This window comes from Gopherus flavomarginatus, chromosome 2, assembly GCF_025201925.1.
Source record: "Gopherus flavomarginatus isolate rGopFla2 chromosome 2, rGopFla2.mat.asm, whole genome shotgun sequence".
Classification (NCBI taxonomy): Eukaryota; Metazoa; Chordata; order Testudines; family Testudinidae; genus Gopherus; species Gopherus flavomarginatus.
The window spans coordinates 114510531-114528557 of NC_066618.1; the positions used below are offsets into that span (position 1 = coordinate 114510531).

The following is an 18027-nucleotide window of genomic DNA, read 5'->3' on the forward strand; positions in this document are numbered from 1 at the left end:
TTGCCTACAGCCAAGCACTGAGGTACAACCGCATCTGCTCTAACCCCTCAGACAGAGACCAACACCTACAAAATCTCCACCAAGCATTCTCAAAACTACAATACCCACATGAGGAAATAAGGAAACAGATCAACGGAGCCAGACATGTAGCCAGAAGCCTCCTACTGCAAGACAAATCCAAGAAAGAAACCAACAGGACTCCACTGGCCATCACATACAGCCCCCAGCTAAAACCCCTCCAACGCATCCTCAGGGATCTACAACCCATCCTGGACAATGATCCCACTCTTTCACAGGCCTTTGGGTGGCAGGCCAGTCCTCGCCCACAGACAACCTGCTAACCTGAAACATATTCTCACCAGTAACTGCACACCGCACCATAGTAACTCTAGCTCAGGAACCAATCCATGCAACAAACTTCGATGCCAACTCTGCCCACATATCTACACCAGCGACACCATCACAGGACCTAACCAGATCAGCCACACCATCACCGGTTCATTCACCTGCACGTCCACCAACGTAATACATGCCATCATATGCCAGCAATGCCCCTCTGCTATATACATCGGCCAACTGGACAGTCTCTATGGAAAAGGATAAATGGACACAAATCAGATATCAGGAATGGCAATATACAAAAACCTGTAGGAGAATACTTCAACCTCCCTGGCCACACTATAGCAGACCTTAAGGTGGCCATCCTGCAGCAAAAAAACTTCAGGACCAGACTTCAAAGAGAAACAGCTGAGTTTCAGTTCATCTGCAAATTTGACACCATCAGCTCAGGATTAAACAAAGACTGTAAATGGCTTGCCAACTACAGAACCAGTTTCTCCTCCCTTGGTTTTCACACCTCAACTCTTAGAACAGGGCCTCATCCTCCCTGATTGAACTAACCTCATTATCTCTAGCTTGCTTGCATATATATACCCGCCCCTGGAAATTTCCACTACATGCATCTAACGAAGTGGGTATTCAAACATGAAAGCTTATGCTCCAAAACGTCTGTTAGTCTATAAGGTGCCACAGGATTCTTTGCTGCTTTTACAGATCCAGACTAACACGGCTACCCCTCTGATAAAAATCTTTTAGTTCTTCTGTTAAAAATTGTAAGCTCCTGTCTGCAGAAAACATTGATTGTATCTGTCCTGTGAAAGATACTCTATTACTATGTAAAACTTACAAACAAGTTAATTGACTTTGTTCTTGATGTAAACACTACAGCTGGCCTTCAGCTGTAATTGATACAATGTAAACAAACAGACCACCACCCTCTGTGATTACAGGGCCAGGAGTCTCATATGAATTAACAGACACCCCAAGAATGTTGGAGACAGTAAATTAAAATATGGTTAAGATACAGAATGTATGTTGATGAATGCTTGATGTGCATGAATGATTAGGGAGGTGCCAGCCTAGAAAGGAAGTATCCATCGGCCGAAGAATGTGTCAAGCGGACCACCAGTCAACTCCCGGAGGGTAAACTGGGATCCACCCCATCACCTGGAAGGATGAGAAACACAAACTTTGGACAGCGTAAAGCCACCAGGAATGTGCCACTTTAGACAGTGTGGAGCCACCAGGAATGTGCCATCTGCCGATTGAGTCAGCAACAGCAGGATGAAACAGCTCCCATAGACTAACATAAGAATTAATTCCTATAAGAATGAACTCCAAAGACTGAGGACTTTGAGTCTCTGTTTCTGCTGCCAACCTCCAGGAGCATCAGGTGAATCTGACACAGACTCGGCTCCATCCTCATGACCAAGATACCTGGCCAGTAACTTGGCATGAGCTACTTCTAGGCTAGTAACTATAACACCTATACAGAACTTGAATGAATGATTGTGTGCGTATGTCTGTGTATATATATAAGGAATAAGTAGTAATAGGAATTAATCAAAGTGTTTACTTTTATCTTTTGCTTTATTGTTATATTTACAATAAATGTGGCATCTTTGCCGTAACCCTCTTAAGATCCTGCCGGTTTTTATTATATTGGTATAACAATAAGATATTTTATATTTTAAAGCTGTTTTATGAGCCCATAATTTAAAAACAGACTTTTAAAACTGAATTTTAATAGGTTATTAAGTCTATAATATAAACTAATTAATTTGCATCCTAGAGTTAAAGAACTGGCTAAGGAACCACTGACTATTTTCAAAAAAATCCTGGAGAACTGGGGAACTACCAGAAGTCTGAAGTAAACATATGCGGTACTGTTCTTCAAAAATGGAAAACTGATCTTGGCAATTACTGTCTTCTTGGAATAATGCAATGCTCTCTCTCTCTCTCTGGAGATAATAAAATTCAGCTAGTGCAAAATGAGGTAGTCCACTTACTAGGGCCATGTCTCCACTACACACCACTTTTCGGTGGCGTGTAAGATATGTGTAGAGCCCTGTGTGGATACAACATTTATATCTGCAGATGTGGAGATCTGCAGAGCTGCAGGGCTCTACCAGGAACCACAGCAACAAAAGCAGCAGCATGTTGGGGCACCGTTGGCAGGAGCCAGTGTCCAGTCCGGAGAGCTGCTCTGGTGTGGCTGTACCGCCCCCAGCCCTGCCCACTGGGTAGGCACCAGGATCACCAGCAGCTGTCCCTGGTCACAGTAGCATGTGAAAGTGGCTCGCAAGCTCCCAGAGAGGAGACGCACGCTGCTGCGCAGAAGGGATTCCTATGGGGGAGCTTATGAATCACTTGCACACACTAGTGTGACCAGGGACAGCTGCTGGTGAGCCCAGTGCCTGTTTTATATCCATGGATACAGGACCGGCGCTAGGGGTTTGAGCACCCTAGGCATACGGCAATTTCGCCACCCCACGCGCTGGTCCCGTGGCTCCGGTGAAGCTGCCGCAGTGGTGCCTGCGGAGGGTCCGGTGCTCCGCAGCTCCGGTGGAGCTGCCGCAGTCATGCCTGCGGGCGGTCCACCGGAGCTGCGCGAGCAGCCGACCGTCCGCAGGCACGACTGTGGCAGCTCTACCGGAGCCGTGGACTAGCGGACCCTCCGCAGGCACCACTGTGGCAGCTCCACTGGAGCCGCCTGCCGCCCCCTCCGGCAAAACGGCGCCCACCAATTATTCTGGCGCCCTAGGCGATTGCCTAGGCTGCCTAAATGGTAGCGCCATCCGTGCATGGATATAAATGTTGTATCCATGCAGGGCACTAGCTACACATCAAACAAAAAGCAAGCTGCGGCCACACTGTGGTGTGTAGCTACACATGTCAATGAAAGGCTCTGGCAGGAGGGAGGCAGCAGAAGAAGAGTGTGGCAGTGGGGAGCTGACGGAGACTTTCCCCACTGCTGGAGTACTTCCTTATCAGCAGTGGGGGAAAGCTCTAGTGGTGGGGAGCTGACAGAATCTTTCCTTGTGGTTGTCCTAATTTTCCTACTCAGATCTGAACCTTAGAGTTCAGAACATGAGAAGCTAGCATGAAACCTCCAAACTTAATTACCAGCTTGGATCTGCTATCGCTGCCACCAGCCAGAAAATTCCAGTGTCTGGCTCACTCTGGTCTCCCCAAAACCTTCCCTGGGGGACCCCAAGACTCAGATGCCCTGAGTCTCACCACAAAGGGAAATAACCCACTTCCCTTCCCCCTCTTTACCTCCTCCCAGATTTCCCCGCCCTGGGTACTCTTGGATATTCCCTGCTTCAAGTCCTTGAAACACAAGTACCGAGAGATCAAATCTCTCCCTCCCCTCACCCAGAGGGTATGCAAAGTCAGGCTTAGTAAATCTAATACAAAGAGATTTTCCCCCTCCCTTCGTTTCTTAGCCTTAACCAGTGAAAAAACTCAAACAGGTCTTAAAAAGAAAGCTTTATATAAAAAGAAAGAAAAAGACATAAAAATGGTCTCTGAATCAAGGTGACAATATACAGGGTCAATTGCTTAAAAGAAAAAAATGAATAAACAGCCTTATCCAAAAATAATACAATTTTAAAACATTCCAGCAACTACACACATGTAAATACAAAAAAACAATATAAACCTATTGTCTTACTATCCTTGTACTTACAACTTGGAAACAGAAGATTAGAAAGCCTGGAGATAGAGAGATCACTCTCAGAGCCGAGAGGGTCACCGAACCAAGACAAAGAACAAAAGAACTTACACCCAAACTTCCCTCCACTCAGTTTTGAAAGTATTTTGTCTCCTGATTGGTCCTCTGGTCAGGTGTTTCAGGTCACTGTTTGTTAACCCTTTTATAGGTGAAAGAGACATTAACCCTTAGCTATCTGTTTATGACAGTGGTGGGGAAAGGCTCCAGAAGCTGAGAGTCAGTGGGACACTACACAGTAAAAATAGCAGTAGAGTTGGAATGGCACAGCTTGGGTGAGAATAGAAAGCCATATAGGGTATGTACTTGAGTACACACTCACACTGTTTAGGTGTGTCTGTACTCTATCCACTTCAGCTGTGCCTCATTGTCTACATTGCTCCTTAAACTCATGCTAATGGGGCTACCCTGAGTATATACTCTACACACTGCTGAAAGAAGAGTGCAGTTTTAACATAGCCTCAGAGATAGTGTGCTCACTTCTGGCTTATTAGCCTGGATATATGAACGGACACATACACTGCAAAATGTCTTAAAAACTGGAAAAAGGGTAAAGATGAACAATGTTGACTGAGTTGGGCAAGTATCTAGTGGGATAAGAGAAGGAAAAAGTCCTAGATCTAATTTTATTTAACATGATCATCAGTGATCTCAAAAAAGGGATAAACTCATTAATGAAATTTACAGAGGCTGCTAAATTGAGTGCGGTTGGAAACTCCAAAAGGGACAGAGAAATATTATGAAGTGATCTAAAAAGATGAAGAAGTGGTAAGAAACTTGAAATACCTTGGGGCAACTGAAAACATATACAAAACCCCTTGAACCGTAAGGTAATTTGCTCTTAAATTTTGTGGCAAGGTCTCCAGGTTTCTTCGTTACTTTGGTGCAGCTGATGAAAGTCTAAGAGGAGTTTAATACATTTTAAAAATAGAGGTATTTCAGTATGAAAATGAACAATACAATCAGCATCGTAGCCCCTATTTTATTAATTTTTATATTAAATTGAGGCCCTGACAGCAAGAGGGACAGAGACCTAGATTTGGTTCACTGAGTTACCTTACCACAAGAAAAGCATTGAAGAAGAACGGAAGAACGTTTTTGTTGCCCTTCTCTGATTAGGGGTATGGAACAGTTTCCATATGAGGAGAGATTAAAAAGATTGGGACTGGGCAGTTTAGAAAAGAGAAGGCCAAGAGGGGCTATGATAGAGGTCTGTAAAATCATGAAGGGTGTGGAGAAAGTGAATAACGATCACCAAATGAAATTAATAGGAGCAGGTTTAAAACAAACACAAGGAAGTACTTCTTCCCACAACTCGCAGTCAACCTGTTGAACTCATTGCCAGTGGAAGTTGTGAAGGCCAAAAATATAACTGGGATCAAACATGAATTAGATAAATTTATGGAGGATAGGTCCATTAATGGCTACTTGCCAAGATGGAACCCCATGTTCTGGGTGTCCCTAAGCCTCAGATTGCCAGATGCTGGGACTGGACAACAGAGGATGGTTCACTTGATAATTGCCCTGTTCTGTTCATCCCCTCTGAAGCATTTTGCACCAGCCACTGTTGGAAGACAGAGTACTGGGTTAGATGGACCACTGTTCTGACCCAGTATGGCCGTTCTTAACTTTATTACTAATTCCCTGGCTTAATCAGCAATTTCTGTAGTGAAGAAATTAATTTGATAAACTATTGAAATTTATGTTGTGAGGGTTTTATGACATTTATTGCAAATATATCTGAGCACATCACATACAATACATGAATTTTTCCACCTCCATTTTACACATGGGGAACTGAGTCATAGTGTGACTAAGTGGTTTGTCCCGGTCACACAAGCAGTATGTGTGGGAGCCAGAAAGAGAACTCAGATATTTTATGTTCCAGACCAGTTCCTGATAGATAAGAAGATTCTCCCTCTACAACATAGAAACGTACATACCACAGAAATATCTAAACTTGTAGGAGAAAAAAGCCAGGAGGGAGTAAGCTCCGGCTGTTACTCCATGGAAAGCACAGCAAATATAGGAAAAGAGGAAGAGATAAACCGTTGTCTGCATTCATAAAAGATAATCTTGCATTTTCATTGTGTGACACAGGAAACTCTATCAAGAGCAGACTGGTCTGATTTCTGTCAGAAAACTTTGTTTTCGGCATGAAGAGAATTCATAAAATGAAGATGAATTGGTGGGGGGGCTCTGGTGGTTGAAATAAAAACCTTAAATATCGATTTTTCTCAACACAGTGTTTCATGCAAGACCGAAAACTCACTATTCCTCAAGATGGTTGAAAGTGTAAGAGTGAGCGTGAGAGAGAAGGGGCTGTATTAAGCCTGCTGAGATGGGGTTGAATGGGAGCAACAAATGTCCAAATGCCTTAAAGTCACTCCTCAGTCAGAAGCACCAGGTAGCTGTGAATTTCATGTTACCTACCTCAAATTGAATGAGTACTGTCCCACTTTCCAGCCCTTTCTTCAGTTGTTCCATAGACCCCTCTAGTGTGTCACTGTATTCTGAATACGTGCGAAGAATAGATTCTAGAAAATTCTGGGAATCTGCTTCATCTTCTGACTTGGCCTCAACCAAGGGTTTGGCAACTGAAAGACAGAGGCAAATTCAGACCTTTTACATGCAATCTTAGTTATGTTAAAAACCTACTTGAGTACAACCATGGACATTTTCAATCCTCCTCGATGCTGCAAGTTAGGCTACTAATCCCAAACTGAGACATCTAAATAAATTTGGCCATAGTTTTACACATGCTGACCGACCCAAGCGCTGCACATATCAGTAAGAGTTCAGTATCAGAGGTGTAGCCGTGTTAGTCTGGATCTGTAAAAGCAGCAGAGTGTCATGTGGCACCTTATAGACTAACAGACGTATTGGAGCATGAGCTTTCGTGGGTGAATACCCACTTTGTGACATGCATCTGACGAAGTGGGTATTCACCCATGAAAGCTCATGCTCCAATACGTCTGTTAGTCTATAAGATGCCACAGGACTCTTTGCTATTTTACAGTAAGAGTTCAACACCTTTGAAAAATGAGACCAATGATTTAGGTGCCCAAATATGGGTAAGACCATAAGCATCCAGGTTTCAAACGTTTAATCTAATGATACACCAGCAGCCCTATCGTGTACATTTTTGGGTAGGCAAACAAGTAACAATCACCATAGGAAGAAGCTCACGAATTTCACCTATTGAAATTTAGAACAAAATTTATAAATATGCCTATTTCAAGAATGACAAAACGAGCCTTCTGGATTTGTTGTAAATTACATTTTCACTGTATGTTTGTGCTGGGGAGAATTTACTGTTATTTCCACATCTGGAATAGAAGTTTTAGAAGATGGTACTATATTTTTAAATGTTTATCGAAATGTTTTTTGTGCAACAAACTATTTATTTACACCACTGCAAAAATTAAAATTAAGCAGAAACTTGCTGCCATATCTTTTATTTAAAATTAGTATTGTTTAGTATTCTCAGAATCTTCACTCACTTGGGTCAATACTCTTCACTTTGACTAAAACCTCACCAAAACTGCAGTTGTATGATGCAAAAAAACCAGCATTGAGTTGATGTGCTCCTCACTTGAATGTATAAGGCTAATGGCTCAAACATTTGTGTTAGTAATCAAGAAGAGAGAAGATCTCAAATGCTACCACTCTATTTCAGTACAGACCCACTCACAGTATAACTCTTGATTATGAATATATTAAAGTAAATTGCAAGGGGAAAAAGCCACAATTTAAAGGCACGACAGTCTCAATTACATTTAAAAACCTTAGTGCTGTTACCTTTCCGCCTGACCAGAAGTGCAAGCTCTCTTGTGTGCAATTCTCTGCTGGCTTTTATAAACATTACCACTTGGTCATGAGTATGCTCTGAGATGTCTCGACCATTGATTAACACTATCTGATCACCTTCATTCAGTTTTGGAATACATGTATCAGCCTGTTTCACAACCAAAGAAAAAAAATTCAGTTTATCCAATACATTCAGTAGAACATTTCTTATCTCTTATGAATTCATCGTGCAGCAAAGACAAAGTTATTCTCCTGACAAAGTCTTGCCCTCTGCATCAGAAGCTATGTCAGAGGATTCAGATCTAAAATTGTTCTAGTGGCTTCAGAATGAAGATAAGAGTAACAGTTCACACAGTCTATTAACAACTATACAAAAGTTTGCATTTGATATGTTTTATGCATCTGAGCTTTACAATCTGGACTTTTAGAAAGATTTTTCACAATGTCTCACATACAAAAGAGAGCAGACTGATTAAAATAGCAAAATCATAGGAGTAAGTTTCTATTTATATTGAGTAAAAATGCTTTATAACATTAGTTTTGCTCCATCATCATACATGGAAACTGAAGATTAATATTAAATACCATAAATGAGGGCTGTTCCTACATTACACATCATTGGTTTTACTGAACTATAAACACAACTGATGATTTATGCATTTTTGATAGATTCATACAAGCTTCTTCTTGTTCCACAGAGGAGAACTGATGAAATGCTACTGGGGAGTTAGCAGCTTTATTCCTGCTTCCTCATTAACAATTTTCCAAGTAAGATAGTGTGGACAGGTCCTTTGATCTCCAACACCCACAGGTGCCACCCCTAGGGGCAAATCCTATTCCTGACCCTGCAGTCACAGAAGATGGCAGGAATTAGGTGTGCCATGCATGCTGTGAATGCTCCCTGATTATGTGAAGATCTGCTAGAATCCTCTCTGTACTGCACTTGGCACCGGGCTCTGGAATTTCTCCTCAGTTCTTCATCAGTGCTCTTTAGGACTCAGCAGATCTGAGTCCAAAGAAAGGCTTTTTGAGCAAGGATCCTGTGCAGTCAAAAATCTCCCTGGCAGAGGCCTGCTAGGAGCAGAACAAAGTCACCCATGTTTGCTTGTCCCTAACAAAAATGGATATTCTGTTCTGGAGGCACCCAGCAGCATCAGAATGAAGCCTAGATGCACTAGAGATCTGCCCATCCTTTCAACCTAATCTTAATTGCTCCCCCACCTATATCTGTTGGTGTTGCAGAGCTTCACGAATCAATGTCTGTTCACCCAACGTTATTTGCGCTGTCAAAAAACAGGAATTGGAACAAGTCGTCCTGATTAGCACTTTCCTTCCTGCCCTGGTTTACATGTTTCAGGATGAATGGGGAACAGCTGAAGGACTGAGGTAGAGAAGTGGGCTAATGGCAAATAGCATTTGCAGGAAGAAATGAGAGATGATGGAAAGAAACGGTGAGACTGGCAAAACCAAGAGGGAGAGAAAGACAAAAATGGGAAATCTGCAGGAAGAAAAGGGTGATCTGAGTAGGTGGGGAGAGAAACAAGGGAACAACCAGTGGACCAAATTTGGTGATGAATCATGGTCATGTACCATCTTAGGCACTTTGCACATATGCTATGAAGACTGAAACTAACAGATGGGAGTATGAAAGATACAATCAGATAAGGGGGAAAGAAAATAGTGAAATGGAAGAGAGAACATAAGCAAAATGGAAAAGCTGCAGTTCCAGTGTGGAAAAAGGAAAGAGGAGTGTGGGTGTTTTAAGAAAGACATAAAAAAGAGGGAAAGAAAAGAAGAAAGGAGGGAAAATAGTTAAGATGGAGAGAACTGAAAATGATGAAGAAGGAAAAAAATGCAAAAAGGCAAAGAAAAAATCTTAAAGGACAGCTACAACATTTAGTGACCATTATTTGAATTCTCAGGCTTTAGTAGCTCCCTGGAAAAGTCCCTACTACTCTGTACTTTTTCAGAAAGCAGGATTGTACAATGCTATTGCTGTGGATGTTTGTCTTACTATTTTGTGATATTACCATTTTTCATATATTTTAAGAAGTTACACATCACGGCAGCAGGTAGCTTTTTGGAATCTCAAGGATTGATCTGGAATTCAGAGGGAAAGGTTTCAAAATCTTTTTTATAGAGTAGAACCTCAGAGTTACGGACACCGTGGGAATGGAGGTCGTCTGTTACTCGGAAATATTCTGTAACTCTAAACAAGACTTCACCTGGGGGGGGAAGCGGTTGGGGCTGCAGCTACAGGATGTGTGTGGGGGGGGGTCAGGGCTCCGGGTGCAGGTACGAGGGTCAAGGTTCTGGGTAGGGGGGAACCTTGGGGCACTAGGGCTCTGGGCGGGGTGCTCTGGGCTTCTGGGCTTCTGTCCCGCTGGCGCACCGGGGCTCAAGGCTTTTGACTTGGGAGGAGTGCTGGGGCTCTGGGCTTCAGTTCCATGGCACCATTCCCAGCTTCAGCCCTGTGAGGGAGACACTGGGGCTTCCCACTGCTCCGCTCTCAGATGTAGCAAGGGGGGCCACCAGGGCTCAGGGTGTTAGCTACTGGGGGGAGTGCTGGGGCTGAAATTGGCGCTCCCCTCATAGCGAAAGCTCCGAGCCCAGTGCCCCAGTGGGGCTGAAGCTGGGAGCAGAGCCATGGGGCTGAAACCCAGCACTCTCTCCAGTTTAAAGCCCTGAGCCCCAAGCCCTCCACCCACATCGGAGGCCTGACCTCCCCTTGTGACTGTAGCCCCAACCCCTTGTGGGTGAAGCCCTGAGCCTCCATGCTCGCCCCCGCCGGTGCTTAAGCCCTGAGCTGCAGCGCTCCCCCTGGTCTAAAGCCCTGAGCTCCAGTGCTCCTGAGGGTCAGAAGCACTGAGCCTCCCCTCCGTCCAGAGCCCTGAATTCCCCCCCTCACCATGTGGCTGCAGCCCTAACCCCACCGTGGTGAAAACCCTGAGCCCCAGGGCTAAAGCCTGGAGGCAGTACAGTATTTGCCTTAGAATCATAGAATATGAGGGTTGGAAGGAACCTCAGGAGGTCCAACCCCCTGCTCAAAGCAAGACCAATCCCCAGACAGATTTTTGCCCCAGACCCCTAAATTGCCCCCTCAAGGACTGAACTCACAACCCTAGGTTTAGCAGGCCAATGCTCAAACCACTGAGCTATCCTGCCCCACTGCTTTTTTTTTTGCTTTTTTTTTTTTTGTTGGTCTGCTCTGCTGCCTGATTGATGACTTCCAGTTCCACCGGGTGTCTGGTTGGCCAGTAAGTCCGCAACTCTGGTGTTACTATCTCTGAGATTCTACTCTACAGCAAGGCTACATCTTCACTAGACACTGCAGTGGCAAGTCTGCAGTGCTGTAGCTGCGCTACTGTGGTGCTTCAGTGTAGATACTCACTCCAACATTTCGAAGGGTTCTCCCACCACTGAAGTTAATCCACATCCCTGAGAGGTGGCAGCTAGGTGAACAGAAGATTTCTTCCATCAACCTAGCACTGTCTACCCTGGGGATTAGGTTGGCTTAATGATGTTGCTCAAGGGGTTAGATTTTCCCACAACCCTGAGTGATGTAGCTGGGTCAACCGAACTTTTTAGTCTAGACCTGGACTTAATCAAGTGGATCGAACAAGAAAGCAGAGAGAGGATTGTGAGGCATCAACGTTTTACAGTAATTAACAGTTTCCCTGGAAGTTGACATTCTTCTCCACCAGTCACCAAGAATGCTAGCTGTTAGCCAGCCACTAACTAAGGAATCCACAATGCAGACAGAGAAAAAGGTATCTAGGAGTGGAATTAATCCTTTCAATGCAGGTACAATATACATCTTTTTCAGAGATCAAACTTTTCAAGACAATGGTGCTAATGGCTTTTCATCCAGTTTAAGCCGCCAAAGTTTGGTTTAATACCAAGCACTTCTTTTTTGGTCCTAAAAATTCCCCATATTGTAAAGTTTCAAAGCTGTATTAAGTGAAAAGTTGCAAACTTTTGAAAGAACCACCATAATGTTTTGTTCAGAGTTATGAACATTTCAGGGTTACAAACAACACCCATTCTGAAAGTGTTCATAACTCTGAGGTTCTATTGTATTTATACCGTAGAAATACTTCTACTTCTACTGTATTTCAGAAAATGTAACTTGTTGCTGTTAGTTGACATGTAAAGTTCTCTCTTTCCCATAAAACAAATTCAATGTTCTGGCTAAAAGGTTCCCAAACTGTGCTTCCCGCCTCTTGTTCATTTGCTTGGTGGTCTGTCAGGAAAGCACTAAATTGTCATGTGGGGCTGGTTCCTCTGTTTCCAGTTCATACATTTCTCTGAGACAACTACAAATTCATTAAATTGCATAATTCTATTTATGCATGAAAGCTGAATAAAAGCAAGCTGTTACACACAGATGACAAAGATAGGTAATGTGGGCCATACATTCATGATTGGGGCAGGATGTGGGACACAAGTCAATTTCTCTATTATGATGTAGTTTGTGCTATGAAAAAGTTACAGAATTCTTGCATTATACTGAAGTTCAATTACAATGAAACCTTTCTTTCTGAAACTTCTACAATATGCAGACTGCAGCAGAAACCACACAGAATTCATATCAAATTAGAATTAGTATTATCTCAATTTGTTATAAAAGTTTGGAAAATACACTTTGAAGTATGTGCCCAAAATAAAATCTTAAAATAAAATGCCTTTGTCCTTCCTAATTTGATTTAGACGATGCATCTATTGCACTAGTCATAAAAAAGACATTTCAGCTATGTGTTACAACATATTCAGACACTGGAAAAAAATTAGCTTTGCTACAGAGCCATACACTGAAGAATTACATGAGGATTTACTTACAGATGATCCTGGAGTTATTCTTGACACCACTAGAGGCATTTTTTGATCAACACCACCCTACAAGATGTTAAATAAACAGTCACTATAAATATACTCTTAGAATGTAAGCAGTACATTATACAACAAATAGTCTATTTTTTGTTCCTATATGACTATAAAATTTATGCTTTGTACTTCACTGTCATGGGCTTGACCTTGCAAGGTGCTCCGTATTCATGCTTAAGTGCTATGCTGAACTGGGACCAGAGAACTCAGCATCTTGCAGGATCAAACTATGAGTCTCAAACCAACCACATTTCTTTATCCCTTTTATATTTTATATGCTACTGAAGTCTTATGGACATAAAACACATCTTCTCCTGGACTCATGAATGAAACAGGTGACCTAACAATGCCCACAAATAAGTGACAGGGATCAGATGCTAGAACATCTCATTTTCACTATAGCCACTTCATAGCATTCAGGCAGTATAACAGGGCCTCAAAATGGACATCAATCAGAAAGTACGGAAGCTGCTGCTGCACCTCCTTCCCCAATTCCTTCATTTACTAGTTTTTACCTTTGCAATAATTGGCTCACCACTGGGTGCACACACACCATTAACATGTTTTGTTGATGGTAAAACATGAAGGGCCTACTTCTCCACAAAATAAGCGCCTGAAGTTAGGCTCCATAATCCACTTGTAGGCATCTGAATAAATGATTTGCTTTTCAAATGTGTTGGACATACAGCAACTTCTACTAAAGACAACAGAGGCAGTTGGATGCTTGCTTTAGCCAATGAGGCCATTATTTGGGTGCCTATATAAACAACTTAGGAACTTAATCTTAAGCACCTGTTTCTGAAAAATCTTGGTGAGAGTTTTTAAACTCTTCAAAAAAAAAAAAAAAAAAAAAAAGGTCCTTGTAGGACAGCAAAGGATCATCAGATACCTTAACCTCTTACCTCTGATGCAAACATGGACATTAAAAATGGAAAACAATATTGATTTGATCAGTTAAGATACTTAACTATGTTGCACATTCATGAGATTTTAAGGCTCCTTTTTTACCTTCAGATTAAATCCAAATTTCCCATCTTCATCTGGAGTGATTCGCACCAAAAGCAAATCTCCATCAATTACTTCATTCTGCAACACATTTAAAAAAAAAAAAGTTAAGATTTTCTATTTCTTAGCACAAAATAATGGCAAACCCCCCAACCCCCCCCAAAATATTTCCTATACAGATTAATTCATATTAGAAAAAGAAAAAAGTAAATGTGGTAAAAATGAAGAGGAGCTAGGATTGTACAGTACACAAAAATTGTTTGTATTTTCCTGTTTATTATACTGGAAATAGCAGAGAATACCACAATTAATGACACATAATGGTTTCGATCATAAGACCGTTGCCCATAATTTTCAGAAATTATTGATTTCAAGAACTACACAAAATAAACTTTTCCATAAAAAAGTATATTTGGATCTTCTTGAAAAGTCCCACAAGCCAGAGTGTCTGAATTTTGAAGTGTAAAATTTGGCATTGAAATAATCTTCACTGAGGAGTAGTTCACTTTACGGATCCCCAGATTGAGTTACTGGCCTTTGAAAATTGCATGCTGAGCATACTTAGATGTTTCAAAACTATAATCTAGAGTGCAAAACTTAGAAAATAATGGCTGTACATAGAGCTGGTTGAAAAATCTGACTGAATAGTTTTCCATCAGAAAATTAAGTGTCATTGAAATTGAAACACATTGCTGAAATCAAAACTTTTTGCAGAGACACGCTGATGACAAACTTTTTGACGGGAAAAATCTAAATGATTAATTTCAACTTTCTTGTCTCATTTAATTTGTGTTTGACTTTCATATTATATTACATATTATGTATTATAATACATTTTAACATGATCAAAAACAAAACATTTTTATGTATCCATCAATGCCACAAGAAATTTCATCTTTTTGTTTCAATTCAAAATGTCGCTATTACAGCAGGGTGGAGTCCATTTTTGGACCAGCTTTACATGCACATATCCATGCAACTGATTCAGCTACGAATTTAAACCTTTAAGGACAGCAAGCACAGGGTGCTAGTTTTAGAAACTGTTTAAAATATATTAAATAAACTACCAATATCCTCACAGCAAAAAGCACAAGAAATGCAAAATTGTCTGAATAATTTGCATAAATTTGAGTATATTTACATAAAATTGTTTAGAACTAGGAAAGAGGTACACAATCAAAGAAACGGAGAGAAAGGCAAAGGAAAGGGAGCAGGGGGAAGAGGAGGGAAAGGGAAATCCCAGAATTGATCGTTTTCCTCCTTGCTTCCCCACATCCACATTTCATTCCTTCGCCCCAAGAAATATCATTTTATCCACCATCCACAACATTTCACTGCAATTATCTCACTCTTTGCCCTGAAGCATTTGAATTTAATCTTCCTGCAATAGCATTTAACACTCTCCACCAAGCGGTTTAATTTTAGCTATTCCACCCTTGCATTCCCTGCCACACCCTAGGCATTTTTACTCTACCATGTACTTCTTCCCCACGCCACTTTCCACAAGTGGTTTAGTTTGGCAGTCCCCTACATAGGAGGCAGGGAGTGGGGGTAGCATTCAGGAAAACAGGAGGGGAAAGGAAGGTTGTTAGGTGCCTGGAAGACTTGTGAGGCTGGGGAGGGGAAGCAATAAGGGGGCATTGGGGCTAGGTGTGGTGCTTGAGAATAGTCAGCACAGCACTGGAATTGTTAGTAGTGAGGGGCCCTGGAGGGGATTTGGAAAAAGGGTTAGAGAGATTGGGGGGCAAGGGGAGCCAGAGAGTGGTGGGCAGCTGTTGCCTGCTGTATATACTGAGGGGCACTGCTGTCTATTGGCATGTATAACAGCTTTGGCTGGCTTTTCTTCCTCCAGAGATAGGGAATTAGGGCAAAGGGCAGACCACTACATGGGGCTTTCCCCTTAAATTAGGGGTTTTCTCTGCAGGTGGGTCTGAACATTTTGAGCCTATGGAAAACCCACAGAGCTGGCAGACTTGCCTGCCACGTTGCATAGTGTTTTCCTCTTTGGTAATTGTAGACCTTAATAAACCAGACTTATTCTTATTAGTACATGACATTTAACATGTATATTGTGCAACAGACAAGTTAACATTGTTGGAAAACCCTATGAATTCTTTATCTCACAGACTGGATGCACATTTATACTAGGCCTTCTCCGTTTTCATTTAATTCAGCCTTGTTAAACAACGTACCTTATCACAGTAGTACTGACTGGAATCTTCTGTTACGCTCCCTTTTGTGATGTTGTCATATGTTTCTAAAAACTGTTTGTCCACTCCATCCAATGGATAAGAGCCTGAAAAGTTACCAACTCCATTGGGAGACTGGGACAAGGCAGTAGGTGAGGTATGAGTCAGACAGTTCTGTGCTGGACTATTTTCCAATACATTCCTTCATTAAAAGAAAAAGATAAAGTATGTTAAAAAGGTACTGATATTCATGGGTTTAAACTCAACATACAGTAGTAATTACAAACACGTAATATCAACTTCTTATAGCAGAGCGCCAGTTAAAGTTGAGTGTCACTTTCTATTTAACAGTAGACTATTCTAAATACTCTAAAATCCATTATCTGGATTATCTTCAAATTCGCTGTGCCTCATAGGGATGGCGGATAAGGTGATTTGGCCAAAATTTGGGGTCATTTGCACAAGGCATTAATGAGATATGAGCTACCTCTCAGAAAAATTCAACATCTGTTGACAAAATCATCTGTTTTTTAAAACTTTTTTGCATACATCTGGGGCTCAAACTATGCTGCTAATCCTCCTAAAACTGATCTCAGCCACTTGGTATTTATTCCAGCTGCTGGGGAAGCAATATTGAAAATGCTGAAAAAGTTATTAAGTGTAAAGTTTATAGAAGTTTCATCTCTCCCACCCCCCATCCCCCGCCGCCCCTGAGCTTTCCACATCCATAGCTCCTATTTCTTTTCCCCCTTTAAAACTGAGGAAGGATGGGGAGCTGGGGTGGGTATGAGCGTGTTCAGTAAAATGGCACAGTACACAGCACTGAGATTAGTAATGGGGATGTTTTCACTAAGCACAGAACAGCTCAATAATATTCATGAGCCACTTCACACCTCTCTGAGCTTCCTATGCTGCAGATGGATTTGTAGAGCTCCTTCTCCATACACTGGGCCCAGGTCTGGGGTAGTGGACTTGGCAAGGATGAGGGCGGAACTAGTATGTGCATGTAAGGGAGGAGTAGGGATCAGAATAGTGGGGCTTTGTGGGCAGAGGGGTAGTCAGAGCAGTGGGCACGAGGTGGTGACCATTGGAAGTCATGGGGCAGTGTTGGACCAGTGGTGGGGAATTCTGAGCACTGGGGAAGAATTTAGGAGCAATTAAAGGGTTGTTGGAGCAGTATAGGAAAGAGTGGGGTGCAAAGGAAAGCTGTGCAGTAGGGAATGTTAGAGGCTTTGAACTCTGTCTCCCAAAACACACACACATACATTTCCCCCCTCGCTCTATCTTCAAAATATGTTCCCCATTGACTCCATTCTAGTCTTTGTATAGTTCCTGCCTTCTCTCTCCAGCTCCATAGCCTGTGGGTCCCATTCCAACACCCACTTCTCCCTGTGGAAGTAAACTGAAGGAGGAAAATCAGGCTGTGATACAGGCAGAGAGAAAGAAGACATGGAGATGATGCAGAGGCAGTGAAGTCACTAACATCCAGCCAGTGCATCCTGTGGTCAAAGCAATCATTGACAAGGAGCCAGAGGCAGCAAAAGAGCTGGACTGTGGAACATGGGGAAACTGAGAAACTATTCTTAAAAATGAGAAGGAAATAACTTCACCAAAACTTCGTTAATGCAGTTATGGTTGCCCAGCAGTGCCTTCTGCTGTGTCACAATATTGAATTCAGCTATACCCAAACTTCTGAAAACCAGGACAATAAGAGCTACAGCAACAAAAATAATCCTCTGAAAACCAAGACATAGAAAATAAAGTTAAAGTACACATCATCCCCATAATGCAACCTTAGCTCTGTTCCCTGGAGCTGGAAACAGCCATTGGAAATGGTTCAGGATGAGGTCGCGTGCAATGATAAGTAGACATGAGGAAGTTCTAAGAGAATGTGCCATTATTTGTGGTGGTGCAAAAATTTGAATTCCAGCATTTAGTGGCATGCACTCCAACTACCTCACTTCTTGTATTAAACAGCGGAGGATTAGTTGGAGCGGACTGGCAGAACTTTTACACTAATACAAGGAGGAGTGCATGTTTACTTTGAAGGATTAGGTATTCTTCATT

The 18027-nt window shown here is 42.1% G+C and overlaps 1 protein-coding gene across 3 annotated transcripts in view; it reads right to left on the reverse strand.

Annotated features, from left to right (window-relative positions):
• Positions 1 to 18027, reverse strand: part of PTPN3 (protein tyrosine phosphatase non-receptor type 3) — a 330496-nt gene that overhangs the window by 51170 nt on the left and 261299 nt on the right. For all 3 annotated transcript variants that reach the window (XM_050937681.1, XM_050937682.1, XM_050937680.1), the window contains 5 exons: positions 15964 to 16162; positions 13775 to 13852; positions 12722 to 12778; positions 7874 to 8030; positions 6506 to 6669 (listed from right to left, as the gene is read on the reverse strand). In XM_050937681.1, coding sequence (XP_050793638.1) covers positions 6506 to 6669; positions 7874 to 8030; positions 12722 to 12778; positions 13775 to 13852; positions 15964 to 16162 — 655 coding nt within the window. The remainder of the gene's footprint in view (positions 1 to 6505; positions 6670 to 7873; positions 8031 to 12721; positions 12779 to 13774; positions 13853 to 15963; positions 16163 to 18027) is intronic.